The sequence below is a fragment of the Martes martes genome (genome assembly GCF_963455335.1).
Source record: "Martes martes genome assembly, chromosome: 2".
Taxonomy (NCBI): Eukaryota; Metazoa; Chordata; class Mammalia; order Carnivora; family Mustelidae; genus Martes; species Martes martes.
Window position 1 is genome coordinate 57,961,871 of NC_137889.1, and position 21,441 is coordinate 57,983,311.

The 21,441-nt window shown below is 36.9% G+C and overlaps 1 protein-coding gene across 1 annotated transcript in view; it reads left to right on the forward strand.

Annotated features, from left to right (window-relative positions):
• KIF13B (kinesin family member 13B) overlaps positions 1-21,441 on the forward strand; it is a 195,586-nt gene that overhangs the window by 118,194 nt on the left and 55,951 nt on the right. Inside the window, exons 18-28 of the mRNA XM_080796223.1 lie at positions 1,998-2,144; positions 3,334-3,483; positions 3,787-3,915; positions 8,963-9,136; positions 10,912-11,069; positions 12,017-12,149; positions 16,445-16,591; positions 17,219-17,248; positions 18,801-18,900; positions 19,466-19,592; positions 20,344-20,399. Of these exons, the coding sequence (XP_080652349.1) occupies positions 1,998-2,144; positions 3,334-3,483; positions 3,787-3,915; positions 8,963-9,136; positions 10,912-11,069; positions 12,017-12,149; positions 16,445-16,591; positions 17,219-17,248; positions 18,801-18,900; positions 19,466-19,592; positions 20,344-20,399 (1,351 nt within the window). The remainder of the gene's footprint in view (positions 1-1,997; positions 2,145-3,333; positions 3,484-3,786; positions 3,916-8,962; positions 9,137-10,911; positions 11,070-12,016; positions 12,150-16,444; positions 16,592-17,218; positions 17,249-18,800; positions 18,901-19,465; positions 19,593-20,343; positions 20,400-21,441) is intronic.

Consider the following 21,441-nt stretch of genomic DNA (forward strand, 5'->3'; position numbering starts at 1 on the left):
AAAGGTTCTTTTCAGTTCATGTCTTGCCCCTGCTGTGAAGTCTGTTGTTTGTTCTGGTCTAACTCCTGGCTTTGTACTCCTCTCTCTCTCTCTCTCACTTTCTCTCTCTCTCTCTCCTCTCTCGTGATTTTTGTAAGAGACAGAAATTTCTTTTTTTTCTTTTTTCCAGTACTTGTTGTAGTTGCTGGAGGGTCAAGTCTTGATGCTGCAGGATATTGCTGGCTGCCATTTCCTCCCTGTTCTAGTATTCTCCACCTGCAGTACCACTTCGTGTGGATCCCTGATGAGCTTTTTGTATTTATTCCCTAGCAGGCTGGATAGAAGGTAGAAGGGACTTTAGAGTAGAGAGAATGGCAATTTTTGAGCTTCAGATTTCAGAATCTTTGTTTCATTATGTGCATTCTCTTTCTTTGAAAATGATTATAGGCAAGATGGTAAAGCAGCGTTGGTGTATTTCACAATTCCCTGAAGTTCTGAGTAGACCCATCCAAATAGTTGATAAGTTATCCAATAAATCTAAACTGATTAGACAACTGATAGATATGTCTCTACACATGGGGTATTTTTATTTTCTTCTTGTGGTTTTAAAAAGTTTAAAAACTGTTTCCATATTAAAAACACATTGCTTTGGGGTGCCTGGATGGCACAGTCGGTTGGGCATCCAACTCTTGGTTTCAGCTCAGGTCATGATCTCAGGGTCCTGAGTTCAAGCCTCATGTCAGGCCCTGAGCTCAGTGTGGAATCTGCTTGAGATTTTCTCTGTCCCTCTTCCTCTGACCCTCCCACTTGTGTTTTCTCTCTCTCTGTCTTTAAAATAAATAAAATCTAAAAACCCCCCAAAACAAAAAACCCACCTTGCTTTTACAAGCTGGAAAAACTTCATTAAATTCTAGGGTTTTTTCTGGGGAAATTCACATAACATAAAATTAACCATTTTAAAGTGAATAGTTCAGGGGTACCTGGGTGGCTCAGTTGGTTAAGAGTACAACTCTTGATTTTGGTCAAGATTTCAGGGTTGTGAGATTGAGCCCCGCTCTGTACTGGGCACTGAGCATGGAGCCTGCTTAAGATTCTCTCTCTCTGTCTGCGCCTCCCTCCTTCTCTCTTTAAAAAAAAAAAAAAAAAGGAAAAGATAAAGTGAACCATTTAGTGGCATTTTGTCCATTCACAGTGTTGTGTGACCAGCATCTTTAGTTCATACTGTTTTTATTTATTGGAGAGAGCAAGACAGAGATAGTGAGAGCGGACAGGAGCAGTGAGAAGCAGGCTACCTGCTGAGCACGGAACCCGATGCAGGACTGGATCCCAGGACTCTGGGATCATGACCTGAGCCGAAGGCAGCTGCTTAACCAACTGAGACACCTAGGCAACCAATACTGTTTTTTTAATTTTGTGTCTAAACTATGTGTGTTTACAGATTGATATAATTTGTTGCCTCCATTTACCATTTACAGTTTGCTCTTTTAAACATTTTCTGTTTTGTACCACATTAAGATACTACCCATTCAAAAAATTTTTAAAATTCAAACTATTGAAGGGTAAAAGATCATTTCCTAGCTGTCTGTCCCAGCAGACTTTCCCTTGTCATTCAATGCTTATGACTCTTTTTCTACCCATAGATACTCTCTGGTCAGATGATGGCTTGAATAAAACCTTTTTGATTTCCCATTAAACATGATTTAATCTTTTGGGTTTTAAATTTAAATTTATATCCCATTTACTATAGAAATAACCTATATGAATAATTTACTATATAAATTTACTTTTTAAATTACATCTAATTTATATACTTTAATTTAAATTTTGATCACAACTGAATATAATGGCATTATATTAAGCTTAAAAGGTTCCTGAGAAGTTTTGCGGTGAACTGAATAGAGAAGGATAGCAATTCCGTTTTGGTTGGTGGCATTTGACTGGTGGGTATAGAATGTTCAGGGTTGGCTTCCATGGTGAATATCTTTGTGTTTCACATGGTCACTCTTACTGTTTTACAGCGAGGCTCTCTCCTTAGTGAACCTGCAATCCAGGTGAGAAGAAAAGGAAAAGGAAAACAGATTTGGTCTTTAGAAAAACTGGACAACAGGTTGCTGGATATGAGAGACCTTTATCAGGAGTGGAAGGAGTGTGAAGAAGATACCCCGGTAAGTTATCTGAGAAAAATGACCAAACTGGTCATCATAGAAGAAACCAAGCGGGAAGGAGCTTACCCATTTTTAGGGAAGAATTGTTCATTTTGCTAAAATAGTAATCCTATTTCTAGAATAATTTTAATCCTCTAAATTGTTTGGCTAATCAGGAATCTTAATAACCTATTTTTCTGGCATCTTCTTTCTTCTTCTTCTCTTTTGTGTTCTCTGGATTTCTAGTAGACTCTTCTACATTCCATTCTGACCTTTGTTGGTGTCACATGTGTCTGCTTCTGTACTGAACTGTGAATTTACTTAGGACAAAGACCAGGCCTTATTATCTCTCTTCCCATTTCCCTACACATTTAACTTCACAAATAGAAACCTGCAGTATCTCTTTTTTTAATAGAACATCAGTGGTATCTTAATATTTATACTACTAAGAGCACATTTGGAAGGAGTTTTGATCCTACAGTGGGTGCTATAGAGCTGTAATCTGGAACTTTCTCCTCAAGTTGCAGGTTTTCCCATTTAGGTCAGCCATGTACTTGTGCATATTTTAAAACAGAAATACATGTTATGTATATTTTTACAGTTTTTTTATACTGCTGGTGTTGCTTCCACATAGAGTTGTTTACTTAGCCTCTTATTTTTTATTTTTTTTTTTTAGCCTCTCGTTTTTAAAAAAAATTTATTTGTTCCAGATTATCATCAATAAGATTGACTTTTTGTGGTTACATGACATTTTTTCTTAAGTTTTTTTCCTTCTTTCTTTTGTACTCCTCTTGTATTTTAGCCCAGAAATCAAACATCAACAAATTACAAAAAAGCAAACCGCTCTCGTTAGTAGCCCTGCATCTTAGCATTTGGCAGGAACGAGTGCAATAAACATGAATGAAAACTAAAGAGTACTTTTGTGCACTCGACTCCTTTTTCTAGTCAATTGGTTTTCTCTATTTTCATGGCAAGATTTCCACATAAAGGCGAAGAGAAATGTCATGATATATTATTAAGATGGCTGTCATGGGTGAAAGACGCTGACCACCGTTCTAATGGGAGTGAGGAAGAGAAAGTGTGTGTAATCCAGTGCTGTGCTTAAGCTAAATTTAATGACTTCATGAGAGGCCATCAGTAAGTGGTAGTAGGTTGAATTAATTCATTTTAAGTGATTTCTGAAATTGTGATGTTCCAAATCTCTTTAAAGGTCATACGGTCTTACTTCAAGCGTGCTGATCCATTCTACGATGAGCAGGAAAATCACAGTCTCATTGGGGTGGCGAATGTTTTCCTCGAGTCCCTCTTCTATGATGTGAAGTTACAGTACGCTGTTCCAATTGTCAACCAGAAAGGAGAGGTTGGTTTTCTCTTCATGCCGTGTGTCCCTCAGAGAAAAATTTAAGAAACAGTGGGGTGGTGACAGTATATTGTTGTGACTCTTTTTCATTAATAATGACAAGAGCTATTTATGTGTATTATTATGTATTATATATTATTATGTTTCCATCTGCTTGACGGTGATTATTCCAAAAACTTTGAGGGAAAGTAACTGTTAGAACCTAGGCTTCTAAGTTCTCATTTACCAGCAACCCAACCATTTGACTCTAAACAGAAGAAAAAACAAAATCTGGAAACATTACCTGCTTTTCTGTTGTTCCAGGTGGCAGGTCGGCTGCATGTCGAGGTGATGCGAATCAGTGGTGACATTGGGGAAAGAATTGCTGGAGGTGATGACACCTCAGACCTCTCCTCTGATAAGGAAACCCAGGAGAATAGACTTGTGTGCATGGTAAGTCCCAGTTTCATTTAGAAGTAGTGTCAGTGCAGCTGATTTTGAGGATTGTGGCTATTTAGACAATAAATATTGTGTTCTTTTTCCAACTTTGAAATATCTATCTCTAAATAAACCTTTCATATTGGTATTCCAGAAACCATATTTCATCATATATATTGATTTACCAGTTAGCTAGGTACTTCCACTGTCTTCCTCTGTGAAGCCTTAGATAAGTCACCTCTTTCTTCTGGACCATTCTGCCCCAAAGTTACATGGATTTCTCTTTATCTGAACTTCTCTCTAGAGAAGCACAGTTTTTTCATTTAAGTTTTTTCATTTCCTCCTCCTGTTGGACCTCTTGACTTCTGCTGTTGCTCAAGATTTATCCTAGCCCTGATCCTGTTCCTAAGCTCCTACTGTAATCATTCTTCACACTGTTTTTCCTCATGTGTTTTGTTCCTCTTCATCCATGTGCCTTTGCGTATGCTATTCGAGCATGTGCCAGTCTCAAACCCTGCTCTTTCCATCCTTCCCAGGTATGCCATTTGTGCATACTGTTGCATGTTATCTGTCAGACATCGTACTGGAAATATAAAGATGAATGAGACAGGATTTCTTCTCTTAATGAGCAACCTGTGTATTTTTTGTGAGTGTGTAGAGGGACACACAAGTGAACAGAAGACTCCAATATTGTGTGACCCAGGTGCTCTGAAAGAGGTAGACAAGAGATGTTTGGGGACAGAAAGGAGAGGTAATTAATTCAGAGAGTAAAGTCTGAGGAAAATTTCTGGAAACATGACTCAGGGTGAACTTGAAGGAGAGCATGTTACATAAAACTCTTTCTCCATAGGGTGCTGTGCTTTTCTCATGGATAATTGGTAGGTAGATATTAAGTAGGTAATTACATTCCTGAACTCTTACCCAATTGGTGTAGATAGTGCTGCCTGTGTCACTCATTATCACTGAAAAATATCCCCTCATACATTTCCAAACACACCCTAGCTGGGCCAACGTGCCGTCGGTTGAGAATCAATAGAGGAACCAGTTAAAAGATTTTTGAGGAAGAGAAATCCTCAAGGGTTATAGGAACAGTGTACAAATGAGAAGAGGACCATTCAAAGATGCAGTGAAAGAAGCCAAACTTAATTCTAATTTCATAATCCATCCTCGGTCCAGTCCTGTATCTCAGTAAGTATCTCTAGAATTGGAGTTGATACTGAAAGGAGAAAGTGAGGCATTTGCTGAAAGCTATTGGGAAGCCTTAGCTGTTAGAGATGGGCTTCTTTCGGTGGTTCTTTGCACGTATTAAGAAGGCTTCAGATGTTTAAGATACTTCAGAATGAGGGGGGGGAGAATTCTTAGTTCACTAAAAGGTTAATCTTTGATGGTGTTATTCTTGTTTTTAGAACATTTTTTCTGAAATTATACAGTTACCAAAGGTTGAGACATAGGCTTGATGACTCCATAATGGCCCATTTCAAAGGCGACAGATTAGTAAACACAGCTGTGTAAAAGTTAACATCAGTACAAGGATACTGTCTCACTTGGGAAAGTCACCACTGAAAAAAAGTAGAATATCCTGGGTAACATAACCTTTTTTTTTTTTTTTTTTTTAAGAAAAAACAAAGTTAAGATATCTTGACACTGTTTTAGTGGAAGATAGCAAACATATGCAAAAGTAGTGAGAAAAGTGTTACTGGCCCCCACCCAACCTCCCTCAGCATCAGCTCACCATCAGTCTTACTTCATTCATCTGCCTAAGCCTCTCTGTGCTGTCCCCTTGCCCCGGGTGATTTTGAAGCTATTCCAGACATGGTATTTCATCTATAATAGTTAAGTATGAATCTTTAAAAGAAGAGTACTTAAAAAAACCATTATATCATAAATAAAAATGAATACTTCCTTAAGATGAGATACTCAAGTCAAGTTCCTTGATTGTCTTGTTTGCTGTGTCTCTGGCATCTATCCCAATCTTTAGGCACCGACACTTGTGCTTGCTTGCTTCTTCTCTCTCATTCTCTTTCTCTCATACCCTACAGTTTATTTATTGTAGAAACTGGGTTGTTGTCTTGTATTTTCTCATAATCTGGATTTGGCTGATTGGTATTATTTAATGTGTTAAGATGTGTTTGCTGTAAATTGGTAGTTAGATACGAAGGTGTTGTAAGGGGAAGGGATAGCAAGGACATTTTATAGGTAGTGGTGTGTTCTGCCATCAGAAGACACATTATGTCTGGTGTCCTTTGAGGGGTGTTAGCAGTCATTGATGATTATACCCAGATATTTCATGAGAAGTTAGAAAAGAATGATACTATAACCCTGCCACCCCTCATTTATTAACTAGAACTCTTCTCTAGAAAGAATCATCCTATTTCAGCAACTATTTGTACCTCAGAGGTACAAATACAACTTTGTAGAGGAAGGGCAGGGTAAATGCTCCATTCTTTTCTCCTTTAAAAAAAAAAAATCCTCATTTTCAAAATAATTGTCTCCTACTAATATACAAAAGTGACTAGTGAGATTTTATTTTGTTTTTAGTCCAAATATTGTTATAAGCTCTTTGGTGTACGCATATTTGATGTGTTTTGATCCGTGTATTTATTACCTATCTCAAAGCTCACATGGTCCCATCTTTGACCTGTGGGCTCCCCTCTGGAGTCCTTTTGACACAGCCCTAACTGTCATAGACTATATAGGCTAGCTTTCTTGCTTTCTGGTATGAGGAATATTCTAGTCCCATCCTAGACATTTCCTATCCCAGCCTGGAATCAGCCATCTCTCTAAGGAACCTGGTTTCTTTCAGTGGGAAGTGGTTTTTAGAGACCATATTCCGTAATAGTCTTTTGTGTTAAAGGAGGAAGACAGAATGTATGACAGTAAACCAGATATAGGTGGTAAAAATAAAATCAGTCTGGGACATGTAACAATAATAGGTGATAAGTACCACCAGCTTATAAAAGCAATCTGGTTTTATTTTTCTATGATGAAAATAAGTATGCATATATTAACATGTTGATGTTTTAAATTACATTAAATTAAATGAGTATGTTTTAAAACCCTAAGCAGCATGTCTTCTGACATTCCTGAGCTTTATAGTGAGCAGTGGCAAGTCAGAGTCTGTGGTATTCTGACACCTTGTGGTGATTTTGATTTCTGTATGCAGAAACAAAAAAAAACGAACAAAAACTATATTCTGGATATCACGATATTCCTCATTCCTGATAGTCTTCATTCCTGGCAGTCTTATTCCTGATAAGTTGCCTGTAGGATATAGATCAGCATATGAAATCTTATAATTTATTTCAACCTCAAAATTGAGATTGATTTCTTAGAAAACATACTGGCTTTCCGATGGAATTTAATCATAAAAAAGTATGTTTCCAACATCTGTCCACTCAATGCTTGGATGTGTTTTCATTCATTTTATTCCATTGGTATGGTCAGTTCTTACTCCAGTATCATTAGGTAGCTATCCTGTTTCACGTAGGAGAAGTCTCAGCCTAAGAAAACTAAGAATTTAATCTGCTCAAAAAAAGAAACTAATATATGGCAGAGTTTTATTTAGATCTATGTTCTACAGAAATCTTGCAGTCTTATCAAGTATCATGTTGTCTTACCTTGAGGAATGTAATAAAAAATTTTAAACACTTAATGAAAAAGTGATGGTTGTTAGAATGAACAAAAAATTATTTGCCGAACACTGAATGCTCTGTTGGGTTTAGACGAATAAAATGCATTAGTCAGTCTGTCTTTTTGTAGCCTGTTATGGAATTGCTGTCTAAATGTTTCAAACTGTTGTTGCCATTGTTGGGAAAAATGAGTAAAAATAGGAGTTCTCAACCATTGCTTACCCATTATGTACATGGTATAGAAGAAAATAGTCATCTGGTTTGCCTGATATTCTGTGTTATTATTAATGCTTCCTGAAATGTTAAGACAATTGTATTTGTGATTGTATTTGCTGAACTGTTACCAACTTTGGTCACATATTCAATTTTATTTTTTGATAAATTTGTTTACTGGAGGCACAGCGTATTATGCAATTTGCAGGAAGTGACCAGGTGAAGAACATAATAAATGATCAATGCTCAGTCATATGAAAGTCAGCCCTTAATCAATTATAAAGTCAGAATTTAGTTTTGGTTCATTAATTTTAGAATTTAGTTTCCTTCATAGTTGGGAGTTTTGGAATGTCACAACTTACCACAAAAATTGGAGCTTAAAAATCAACGTGACACTGCCTGCCAAAAGAAATACTTAGAATTTTTAACTGCTTTAAAATCCATTATGGGCATTTATTCCTGGCACATTTGGGTCTGATTAGACATGTATTTCTAATTGTATGTTGTTATAATAAAACCTTACACTTCTGTAGTCCAGGGCACATTTCCTTTGATTCATCTCCCCTAAATCTGCATGGAGAAGGCCCTCCGTAAGAATTGGTACAGAGATGGTTAGCATTCACTATCTTTAATCCCCTTCCCTTTATCCCTCCAGATCTTCAGAATATATCCTGATGCCTTTAAAATTTAACAAAAAATCCTCTAGTAGCATATAACTTTCTACTTAGAATCTTGTTCTTTTTTAGCCTTCAAAATATCAAATAAATGTTTTTTGCTCTTTACTGAATATTCCCTATTGGTACATATGCTGATTTCATTCTTCATTCATCATTCTTAGCAATCTTATGTTCTTGGGATATATCCATAGTTAGCCAAATTCGTATCATTGATTGGTATTGATGGTTGAGAACTTCCCTTTTCTGAGTTGATTATTATTATTATAATATGATGATGATGATGATGTTACAAGAAACTAGAATTGGCCTGTAAATGTTTGAAAACATCCAACTTTATAGTCAAGGTCATTTTATCCTCTGTCAACGTCTCACTAAATATGACAGTTGTTGTCACCATTTCCCAGATGAAGAAATACAGCCCCAGAGTGAAGGGGATTTGGTCAACAAAAACCAGTAGTGACACAGTCAAGACTGGGACCCATATCTGACTCAAGATACTTGTACCTTTCCTGAGTTAAAAACAGAGCCTTCCCTTTCCTTCAGGTTAAAATACTCCAAGCCACTGGGTTGCCACAGCATCTGTCCCACTTTGTGTTCTGCAAGTACAACTTTTGGGATCAACAGGAGCCAGTAATTGTTGCACCTGAAGTTGATACCTCTTCCTCCTCTCCTGTCAGCAAGGAGCCTCAGTGCATGGTTGTCTTTGATCATTGCAGTGTAAGTTTGTTTTCTAGACTGGGCCAGCATTTGATTACTTAGGTAAAACAAAACTGTAAAGTGAGCATTATTTTGTTACTAATTTGATATCAATATATATCTTGTATCAGATTTTCTTAGAGTGTGGTTGGAGTCAGAAACCGAAATGTCATCAATATATTGTATGCCTTAAATTAACACAGTGTTATATGTCAGTTATATCTCGGTAAAGCTGGGTGACAAACGCTAAAGTGTCAGTGCATTTAACTCTTCTCCACAGTCAAAATTTACTTTTGTGTGAATATAGATACAGCTGACCTTTGCCCAACACAGGTTGTAAATGTGTTTCTTCTTCCTTTTGGTTTTCTTTTTTTAATTTTTATGTTTTACTTACTTTTAATTAATTAATTTTGGGGTGGGAAGGGGTAGAGGAAGAGAGGGAGAATCAAGCAGGGTCCATGCAGAGCGTGGAGCCTTATGTGGGGCTCAGACTCACGACCCTGAGATCATGACCTGAGCCAAAATCAAGGGTTGGATTCTTAACTTATGAGCCACCCAGGCACACCCCCTTTTAGTTTTCTTAATAATATTTTCTTTTCCCTAGCTTACTTTGTTGTGACTTACAAAAGTCAGCTTACAACTTATGTGTTAATCAACTGTTATGTTACTGGGAAGGCTTTCTGGTCAACAGTAGGCTATTAGTAGTTACATTTTGGGGGAGTCAAAAGTAGTATGTGGATTTTTGACTGCACAGGGGTTTGGTGCCTGTTATTCCAACGTTGTTTAAGGGTCAACTCTATATATCCTTCTCAAAGGAACCCATGTTTTGTATTAGATTACTGGAGAAATTGTCATCGAAAAAGTTTAAGAAACTGGTATTTAGAGAAAGTGAAGATAGAAAAGAGACAAGAATGAACTTTATGGAATACCTAATGTCCTGCTAAGCACTTTATGTTATTCTTTCATTTGATCTTTATCACGGTTGTATTTGATAATAGTATTTTTTTGTTTTCAGCAGAAGCAGCTGGTACAGAGGAGTCAGTTAACCCATGGCTAGTCAGACTCTTGATTTTTTTTTTTTCCTTAACTGTACCACAATTAATCCATCTCATTGTTTTCAAGGGAGTGGTCTCTTTCTAATCTATTTAAAACATAGAAATACCTTTAGTGTGTTAAAGATTGAGAGTGATAGTGAAAGAGAGAGAAGTATGGGTTCTATAACTTTTTACAATAAACTGTTTTAGAGCTTAGTAATTACTGTAAAATGCTGTCATTTATATCTTGTAAAGATGGACAGATTGGAAGAATTTTTAAAAATTAGGTGATTTTATTTGCACTGACGATCATTATTTATTTCCTTACTCTCCTGTTATTAGAGATAATTAACTTCCTAAAAGCTAGGAAAAATTGTTACCCTAACGCATTGCTACCTTACTGCGTCTAATAACTTTTATATCAAGACATTGTAGATCATTGTTGAAATTCTTAATATAATTATTAGTACTTTAAAAATAGCTTCCTAAATTTTGCTAACAAAATAGAATATAATGCTGGTCTTTCACAATAGATTTTCAAGGTGAAAAGTATTTTTAAAGATCAGGTTTATGATTATGTTTGAAGTCAAGAACGTCAGACCATCTGAGCATTCATTATGCACATTAGATGACAGTTCTGTTCTATAACTAAAACATTTTTTTTTCATTTCTATTCTCCATGAAGTGGGTGTATGGCAGTGGATATACGTGAACATAAGGTTACCAGAAAGTACTTCCTCCTCTGTAATTATTTTCTTTCAGGAGTTTTCTATTAACATTACGGAAGACTTCATTGAACATCTTTCAGAAGGGGCATTGGCAATTGAAGTATATGGCCATAAGATGAATGATCCTCGGAAAAACCCAGCCCTGTGGGACTTGGGGATTATCCAAGCAAAAACACGTAGTCTTCGAGACAGGTGAATTTTGGATATCCTTCTGATTCCATTTATAATTTTGAAGACTTGCTAGAGATTAATACTGCCATTTATAAAGGTAGCCCTTTCCTGAGCATTGTCAGTATTCCAGGGATAGATGCTATTGTTTCCAGGGTATTTATAGCACATTTAAACTTCCTTACAGGAGTGAACTTTGAAGAGTGACGGAAGAGATATTAAATGTGGAGTTAGTTAAGAATAAAGAGTGAATGGATTTTTGGAGAATAGTTGCTTATTCTAAATTACTTCTAGTTAATTAACTGTAGGGAGAATGGATCAAGATATACTCTAGAATTCAGGTTTTACTTATGTTGTCTTTAGTGCAGCATTCTTTTGAAATGCCATCAGTCATGGAAGGAGGCAGGTATTTGTACCAGGATTTTAAAAAGAATGTTAAAAGGGAATGGCTGAAAGGGGGTATTCGTGCTTTCCATCTTATCATAGAAGAGATCCAGATTTTCTTTTTTCTTGTTTTGGGTTTAGAATGTTTCAGCAAATCCTTAACTAGAATTGAGGTTTTTTTTCTTGATTCTGTTATTAATCTGAGCAAAGATTCTTTTCAAGTTACTAAATCGAGCATATATATCACTACCTTTATCTATGTGAAGATAATCATTGTACTTTCTTCTGGACCTCTGATTACCATATTTAGATTTTTGAGTAACCACTTTGAAATAGATTTGTAATTGTCATACCTTTTTGAACAAACTGAAGGAACCATTTCTAGTTCTGATGTTAAATTTGTTTAATTTTGGTTTAATTATATTTGCTAGTATATATTTGTATATTACTCATTGAACTACAGGTCATCATTCTGAATTATTCTGTTTGGAGGTCATTATCATTGTTAGTTTCCATGTGAAAGATCCTAAGCTGCCTATATTGAAATAGAAATGTATGATTTTCCAAGAACTTCATCTATTTCCTAGATGGAGTGAAGTTACCAGAAAAGTGGAATTCTGGGTCCAAATCTTGGAACAGAATGAGAATGGCGAATACTGCCCTGTAGAAGTAATTTCTGCAAAGGATGTGCCAACAGGAGGAATCTTTCAACTCCGGCAGGTAACAAAATTGTGGAAGTTACCATTCTGAATGTTAATATTAAATTCTTTGGCACTGTAAAGCTTAATACTGGATTCCTGTTAGCAGAAATATCAGATCGGTGATAATGAAATCTAGACTCTCCAAGTCCATCCTTTTATTAAAATTGTCTCCTACTATATATCTGTTTCCTTTCATTTTAAAAAAATGTTGCTAATTATAGGGGCACCTGGGTGGCTGGCTCAGTGGGTTGAGCCTCTGCCTTCAGCTCAGGTCATGATCTCAGGTCTTGGGATCAAGCCCCGCATCGGGCTCTCTGCTCAGTGGAGAGCCTGCTTCCCCCACTCTCTCTCTGCCTGCCTCTCTGCCTACTTGTGATCTCTGTCAAATAAATAAATAAAATCTTTAAAAAATATATTGTTAATTATAATATTTTAAAACCAGCTTCTCGAGTTTGAGTAAGCAAAAAGATAAACTTTAAAGAATGACTTAGAATTGAATTGCAGGAGACAACAGAAACATATGACGCAGTGTTACATTAGAATATTTCTAAATACAAGGAGTAGCAGTGTAACATGGCAGAAAGAATGAGCACTTCACAGGCTAGTAACGTGCTAGGGTTCAGTTCTGGTCTCCCACAGCGTAGCCCTAAATCTGTGAGCAAGTTCCGTAACCTCTCAGAACCTTCCCTTAGGTATAAAGTGGAAGTGTGATGATAATACCGACTTTGCAGGACTAGTATGAGGTTTAGAGATACTGTATGTGATACAGTACTTGGTACTTGGAAGGTGAAAGGGTTCTTTTCCTCCTGACACCAGCCAATTCTCTGATTCTCTGCAGGCACCAATGGGGTGTCCCACAATGCAATTCGGTTTTTGTGTCAGACGCCACAGGTTTAAGGGCTCAGACTTAAGCACAAGATTGACCTCACTGCAGATGCCAGTTGCAAGTATCTGGTCCTCAGTTCTGTTCAACGTGGCTACAAAGTCAGGGGTTTGCCTAGCCCTCCTCCCCTTTACTTACTGTTTCTAGTCTTTTTAAATAAAGGATACAACTCAGGAATAGCCCAGTGGAAGAGATGTATGGGACAAAGTCTGGGAAGAGGTATAAGGAGCGTTCATGTCCTCTCAGGGTGTGCCACCCTCCCACCACTTTGATTTGTCCCCAGCCAGAAAGCTCACTGAACCTCATTGTTTGTAGGCTTTTATGGATGTTCATTATTCAGGCATAAAGCTTGGCCATGGGTGAGGAACTTGATCTCCATCCCTTCTCTGCCCTGTACAGAGTTTTTGGGGTGGATCTGACAGTTACAAACTTCCAGTGAAGGCTTGTTTTTTTGTTTGTTTGTTTTTTGCTACCAGCCCCCTTCCTAAAGCTACCTGGGGGCCTACCAAGAACTTCCAGATTTAAAGTTGCATCATTAAAAGATACACTTATAATCATTATCACTCAGGAAGTTCTGAGAGTTTCAGGAGCTCTCTGCCAGGACCTGAGGACAAAGAACAAATATCTTTCTGTGATACTGCAGGAGGTATTAAATAAATGCAGCTGATTAGATATGAACGCCTGTCAGAAATCAGTATAGCAGAGAAATAGGTAGGAATTGTCACTTAACCCCAGGTGGATTATAATCTGTAAAGCGTTTCTGCTAAAGAGAAAATATCTTAGCAGAATTTACATGGGAGATTTGGAAATACTCTTTTTTACTGTACATTACATCAATTCAAAATTTAGTAGAATATTATATACCATGATAATTTCTATACTTTAGAACCATGGGAAGATAAAAGAATAGCTCTTGAAAATGAATGTTGAAATCATTCAAAGCAGAATAAGAGAAAAGGTTAAAGGAAAAAGAAAGTTTGCTTAAATGTTTAAGTTTCTGAATGTTTCAGAAGGGGAAAGCTGATCAGCATTTGTTCTCTGACCCCAGCAAGTGGATTTTAGCAAATTCATTCATGTATGGGCAAAGAACTGAAAGGAAAAAGAAATTAGTTTAACCTATAGCATCAGATATATACATAAAATAGGATTCTTAAGGGTGTGAAGAGCATCTTTTTCTGAACATCTGTTAAAGCTATATATATATCTTCTTTGGATGCCTCAGAAATTCGTTGCCTGGAAGGCAAGACCAGATAATTTTCTATGGTTTAGTATAAATAGAATATATAAGTATTTGTCATATTTCTGACAGCCTTTACTAAAAGTGTTCAAAGATGACTTGAGTCCATCAGGAAAGGTTCTTTTTTTTTTTTTGAAGGGTGTGGGTCTTGACCTGGATGCTGAATCAGTAGTGCAAAGGCTTTTTTTCATACATAAGCAACAAGAATAAAGACACAATGGTTGGAATTAGGCAAATTTGGGGAGAAAGTAACATGTAGGAAGACCTGGAAAGCAGTAAAAGAGGAGGTTCTAGAAGCATGTGTGCCTCGTTCATAGAAGGACTTGGATGGTAGGCTCATTTGAATTAAAATATTTCAAAACTAGAACCTACTGTTCTTGAACAGGAAAACGGCAGAGGAGAACTTACTAGGTACGCCATATGAAATTGCCTGTTTTGTAGTTTAAAAATGCTCAGATATTAGCAGTTACAGGAAGTTCAACCTGTGAGTTTAAGTATACTGTTTAAAAGCTTTTGGACAGTAGCTGTTCTGGATCTTTCCCTCCTTTTTCTTTCTGTCCCAACCTTAAACCCTCCCCCTACAGTGCCTCGACTCACCCTCCCAGTGTGGGCCCACACACGGAATATATTCCCAGCAACAATGTATGTAGGTTACTTTTTGTTTCAAACAAAGTAAACAAACAAAATTGTAGCTAATTGAAATGACTGAACTATTTTAAATTAAAATGTTTTCTGAGGTACTCTTTCCACAAGATACCTGATACATAATCCTTGGAAAATACTAAATCAAAAACATCTGTAACCCATCTCTTCAAATCTAGCCTTCTGATTAATCATTGCCTAAATTGATTTCCCTGATAAACATGAAGCTCTTGGGAATTAAAATCTGGTGGAAGAGGGGAAGAGTAACTGACTTAAGTTATACATGCAGATTCCATTGTTCAAATTCTGTTTTACATCCCTGAAATTCATAAACTGACTTTGAGGTCAGTAGTTCGGGAATTTAGAGGATCTTCTTGTAAAATACTACTTCATTATAAACATAGAGGGTCACATTGTGTTTATTATGAAAGTTTATGTAAGACGGAACACCTTCTCTCTGCTCAATTCTTCATTTTGCAGCCTGGTTTTAAATTATTTGGGATTAGAGTGGTGAATCCAGGGTAGTGGTCCTCATTCTTTTCTTACTGCCTATTTTTAAAAGTAGATCATACTACATTATTCGGTTTGGTAATCTTTTTATTTTAAGGTCTGGTTAACATTGTTTACCATATGCTTTTTTTTTTTTTTTTTTTTTTGAGAGGTTGAAAGGGCGAGATGGTGGTGGGGGAGGGCTAGAGGGAGAAGGAAAGAGAGAATATTAAAGCAGGCTCCACACCCAGTGTTGAGCCCCATGCAGGACTTGATCTCATGATCCAGAGATCATGAGATCAAGAATTGGACGCTTAACCAACTGAGCCACCCAGATGCCCCAACCATACTTTTTAACTTAATATATCACATATGTTTTCTTCCAGCAATATTTTAATGACTAATATTTTATTATATACACACAGTTTGAACAGTTTTAATATTATATATTTATTTGTGTTTGGTTTTTTGTTATTCTTAACATATATTGCTTTAAGATTCCTTATACAGTATATGATTATTTACTGAGAACAGATTCCTAGAAAGTTGAATTGCTGGTCAAGGGATCCTTACATTTTTAAGGCAGATTGCCTTGCAGAAAGCTTTACCAGTTTATATTCCCAGCAACAATGTATGTAATCGCCTGATCTATAAACTATGGGCAGTATCAGAAATTGCCTTTTTAAAAGATAATTGCTAGTTTAGTAAGTGAAAATAAAGGTGTATTGTGCTTATTTTAATTTGTATTTTTAATAAGTGAGTTTAACAGTTTTTATTGTCCTTTTCTTTTTTGCATTTCCTTTGTTAGAATGTTTTCTCTTAATGTTTCTTTTTATTGAAAAAGTATGCAAGCCATATATATTCCATGTCTTTCTATTTGCTGAAAAGGTGAATTATTTTTCCTGATTAGTTTTTCAATTGGTAGTTTACTGCTTAATTTTTAATATACGGTGAAACAATGTCTCCAGAGTTAAACGCTTTCTCAACATCAGCCTGTAGGGGTCTCTCTAAACCAAATTTTTAGAAATGAAACTGATTTTTAAGCAAAGTATCTGTGATACAGGGACAGTCACGGCGAGTCCAAGTGGAAGTGAAGTCTGTGCAGGAATCTGGGACTTTACCATTGATGGAAGAATGTATATTGTCTGTTGGCATTGGATGTGTAAAAGTTAGAACACTCAGATCCCCGAAGACTCATGAGACCTTTCATGTAAGTTTCGGTGCCAGTTATGTTCTTGCTGAAAGACCTAACAACATAAGAGCGTCTTTTGGAACCTGCCAGAAAACTGCCTTCTATGAACAGTTCTTTCAGTTTTTTCTTTCATTTTTCTTTGATTTCTTTTTTTTTTTTTTTTTTACTATATTGCATTTGCATGGAATCACTGCACTTGCACCAGACTGTTGGTTTTGCCCTGGTAAATGGCAGACTGAGGGTTAAGACATTGAAGTCTCTAGAAATTCCTCAGTTGTCTACTAGTGATTAACTTCCCCTATCACCCACCCCCTCTGCAGAAACCCCCTGCTGACTTGTAAAGACTGTTTGCCAGCAGGTGTTTGATTTCTCCTGGGGAGTGGGACTATAAACCCAGCAGGGAAAGTATTGTACTGCTTCCTGAAAAGGTCAAATGAGTGTTCTTCACTTTCCTATGAGAAGCCTGTGGTTTGACTCCAGCTTCCTGAAAACTATAAAAAACAGAGAGTGGGGTGAGCATAGGTGGGAAATAAAATAGTATATTCACTAAATTAGAAAATATAAAGTATGGGAAAAGATTCTGGTTGTTGAGCATAGCCTGACTCCTGGAAAAATGATTGTTTTAGTTTACGTTTTTTCTTTTAGGAGGAAGAGGAGGACATGGACAGCTACCAGGTAAGGAAGTACCTGTTGGCCTCATCAAATGTGCTTGATTCCAGTGCTGAATCACACATTCCTGAGTCTTGTCATACTGTTACTTAATAACTACACAGTTAATTTTGAATCAGATACTGCTTTTTCTCAAATTAAAACAAGTTTCATAGACTTCAGTGTAGGAAATCATTTGTGACTGTTACCCTTTTCCAAACCTGGAGCTCTGCATCTAAGTTCCCTCCAGATCCATTTCTTCAGATCCTTATTCTTGCACTCTTTCTCTCCTTGAGTGGAGTCGGCCACACTTTTCCCTGTAAGAGCTATCTCATAATGAGCTTCAGTCAGACAACACTGGTTAGGTATTTTCCATCTTCTAAACCAAGTCTCCCTTTCCCACTTCCAAGGGTCACACAGGTTTGGTTTTGCCCGCCACCCCTCTTCCTAATCTCCTGCAAGATTTTGTTTACGTCTGTCAAGTTCTATCTTGTTAGTCTTGTTAGTCATTGTTTAGGACTGTCAGAGCTCTTTGGATCCTGATTATGTCATCCAGTGTAGTCACTCTCCTGGTTTTGCATCATTATAATTTGATAAAAATGTCTGCCTTCCTATAAGTGACTGATAAAAATATTGGATCAGATAGGGTTAAATACAGAGTCCTATGGCACAACAATAGAGACTTCTTTTAAGCTGACATTATTCCATTAATCATTGTTCTTTGGATGTGATATTTCAGTCATTTATGATTCCATTCAAGTAGATTCATTGCACATTTCTCCATCTTGTCTACAAGAATGTCATGAGCTATTTGGTTAAGTGCTTTAGTGAAATCCAGATACACACTGTATCCTCAGCATTCCGCTGATCTACCCGGTCTTGTTAACTTTATTATGAAAGGCAATGAGGCAAGATTGGTATACAGTCAGGTGTTGACTGGTTGAGTTCTTAGTCTGGTGATAACGCCCCCTCTCCTCTCCAAAAATCTCCCCACGAGAAACAAGGGAGAGAAACATTTATATGCTGTTTGTAGAGACTAGTGAAACATGTTGAAGGCTGAAACAAGGTAAGAAGTTTGAGGAATTCTTATGATCGTTCCCACAGATATAGAATTGAAGATTATTGAGTAGTATTTGTGATTTTTTTTTTAGGTTTACCTTTTTTTTTTTGTAATATCTACATTCTGTGCAGAGCTCAAACTCACGACCCCGAGATCAAGAGTCATATGCTCTCCTGATAGCCAGCCAGGTGCACAAGTATTTGTGATTTTTATCCAGCAGAGGGACATTGTAGATCTTAGTTACTGGGAGCTCTGCCTCTCTAACCAATAGAAATAAAACTGGTTCTAGATATCAGAGAATGCCCTTTCAGAAGCTGTCTTTTTCCAGTAACAGCAGTGCTTTGATTTCTGGAACTTTCTGTTCTGAGTAATGATTGGAGTCAACTAGTAGTGGTAATAAACAGATTGATATATAATACTTCACATTTTTGAAGCCTTAGAGTAAGGTAGATGGAGCTTTGGTTTCAAATATCTTGTCTTAACATTATATTTGCCATAATTTCCCATGCTTTCTTCCAGGATCGGGATTTAGAGAGACTGCGTAGAAAATGGCTAAATGCATTAACAAAACGTCAGGAATACTTAGATCAACAACTGCAGAAGCTTGTCAGTAAACATGGTAAGAAAAGCAAGTTGAATATTTCCTCCCCCCCACCAAATCTGTGCATAAATAATTTCATTTGCAGCCATATAAATTAGAAGTAGATGGACACATCAATAATGAGTATAGGAATGTTACTTATTAGTGTCGTATCCTTTCAGAATAACATTTATTTAACTGTAATGATGGCTTTCTGTAAGTTTCCCCCCCTTTCCCCAACAAAGAGAGAAAATACAGTATGTAAACATCATCCTTCAAAAGTAAATTAAGGAGGATGCTAATGTTCTTGATTTCTTAACCAAAAGCACCTGAATCCTCTAATTCTGGAAGAAATTATTCATGTGCTGGCCCATGGCGGCCTTCCATGAGCCAAAGATGGCCTTTCTGTAAGAGTACACCAGCTCTTCAGCTTATAGTTCATTTCTTATTGTGATTTTTAAAAATTACTAATTAGGGAAGTAATAAGTTTTCGGTGAACCCTCATCAACCAGTACCTGAATACAGTCAAATCCTATTAATATGCAGGACGGAAGTATAAATCAAGTGAGAAATCTATATTTGATCTTCATTCTTGATGTTCTAGATAAAACAGAGGATGATGCTGACCGTGAAGCCCAACTTCTAGAGATGAGGCTGACTCTGACTGAGGAGCGAAATGCAGTCATGGTCCCCTCTGCTGGCAGTGGCATTCCAGGGGCCCCAGCAGAATGGTATGAACGCTGCCACATGTCTTCAGACATTTCAGGTGCTCACTGAGCCGCCCACTCTCCGTTTTGCCTCTGTTTCAACTAATGGAAGACTCATCATAGCATAGGGGGAAAAGCTTGAATTAGAGGAAGTGTTAAATTATTTTCATGAGTTGGAGTAACTATGGCTTAAAACTGTTTTATTAAATAATATTGTTATTGGCCCAAGTAATTAAGAATTCTGAGAATCTAAATCAATATTTAATACCACTGCACTTAGCATTAAAAAAGAAAAGTTAATATGTTAATTACTTGGGTCATTCCCTTAAAAGACCATTCGGTCATAATAAAATTGCATCTCCAGGAGTTTTTGGTTTTGTGCTGGCTTAAACTGTACTGTCAGCAAATGTTCTGTGCCACTTTATAGAAATTAAAAATAGTAAATTAAGCCATATGGGGCCCTTAGGTATATAACTTTTTAAGAAAGTAACTTTAAACAAGGAAGCTTCGATTACAAACAGGTAGCTGTATCTTGTAAGACTGAATTCTAGTATCAGAATGTATGATAATTATACACAAGAGCACCAGTGAAAAGAAGCAGCATTTACAGGTAAGTCTTTGGGGCATCTCTGATGTGAAATTATGACAAAAACACAATACCCACAATTGGCTTGACCTGTAATACTTCTCAGTGTGGGTTAACACTGTGTCTCGAAGTACATTCTGCTGAGAAAGTCGGCTTTATTTGAGGTGCTATTTGTTTATTATGTTTTAGGACCCCAGTCCCTGGGATGGAAACACACATTCCTGTTATATTCCTTGACTTAAATGGTAAGTTAGATGCTTTCTGAAGGCTTACCTCAGACAAATTAGTGTCCAAGTAACACTTAGATTCTAACGAAGTCTGCAGTTAGGCAATTCTGTAAGCATAAGGTTAGGGTCTATTTTATGTATGCGGAGGGACACTGACACTTGACCAAGAATGAATTTTCTGTAAGAGTAATATTTCTGTAGCGGAGGTAGGTATGTTTCATTCCAGGGCGTTTGCACATTTCACTGGGTAATCTGTAACGGCTGCGTGTGTGCTTTGTTCTTCTCTTCATGTGAGGTTGCGGTAGCAGGTGTTTCCCTGAACTTCAGTGTTGTCTTCTTTATTCTTAGGAAAAGACTTCTCTCTGGAAAGTACTAATAACTAGTGATGCTTATGTAGGATGCTTTCTTTTATCTGGTGTTTTCTTAACCTTAGCTAATAAATTTCTCACTTTTTCTGTGAGTTCTTTTTTTTTTTTTTTCCTTAAGATTACTTATCTATTTATTTGACAGAGAGAGAGATCACAAGTAGGCAGAGAGACAGGCAGAGAGAGAGGGGAAGCAGACTCCCTACTGAGCAGATAGCCCGATGCAGGGCTTGATCCCAGGACCCTGGGATCATGACCTGAGCTGAAGGCAGACACTTAACCCACTGAGCCATCCAGGTGCCCCTCTGAGTTCTTATACCCTCATTCCTGCATTGCTTATTTGTGAGAAACTGTCCAATTTTTCTGACTTTTTTCTCCTTCATATAAAATATTTTAGATGTGGCTACATTTTACATTTATTCTGTCCAAAGAAGGAAAATAAAAATGAAAAGGTAGATTAAAGAGCTAATGATAAGGTAAAAGTCAGCAGTTAAATTCCTAAAACATCTGTAGAGAAACTGTGTATTATAATGAACTGTCCTAGATAGGCAAGCTTGGATGTCCTCAGTGGTTTGTTTCCACCCAGCTGAAAGTGAGTTATAATAACTAAGGTATTTAGCATCTTGTACTACTTGGTTTATTTAGACATATGGAAAATTTTGTGTGCACATAGAGTTAGCAAATAATACTTAAGT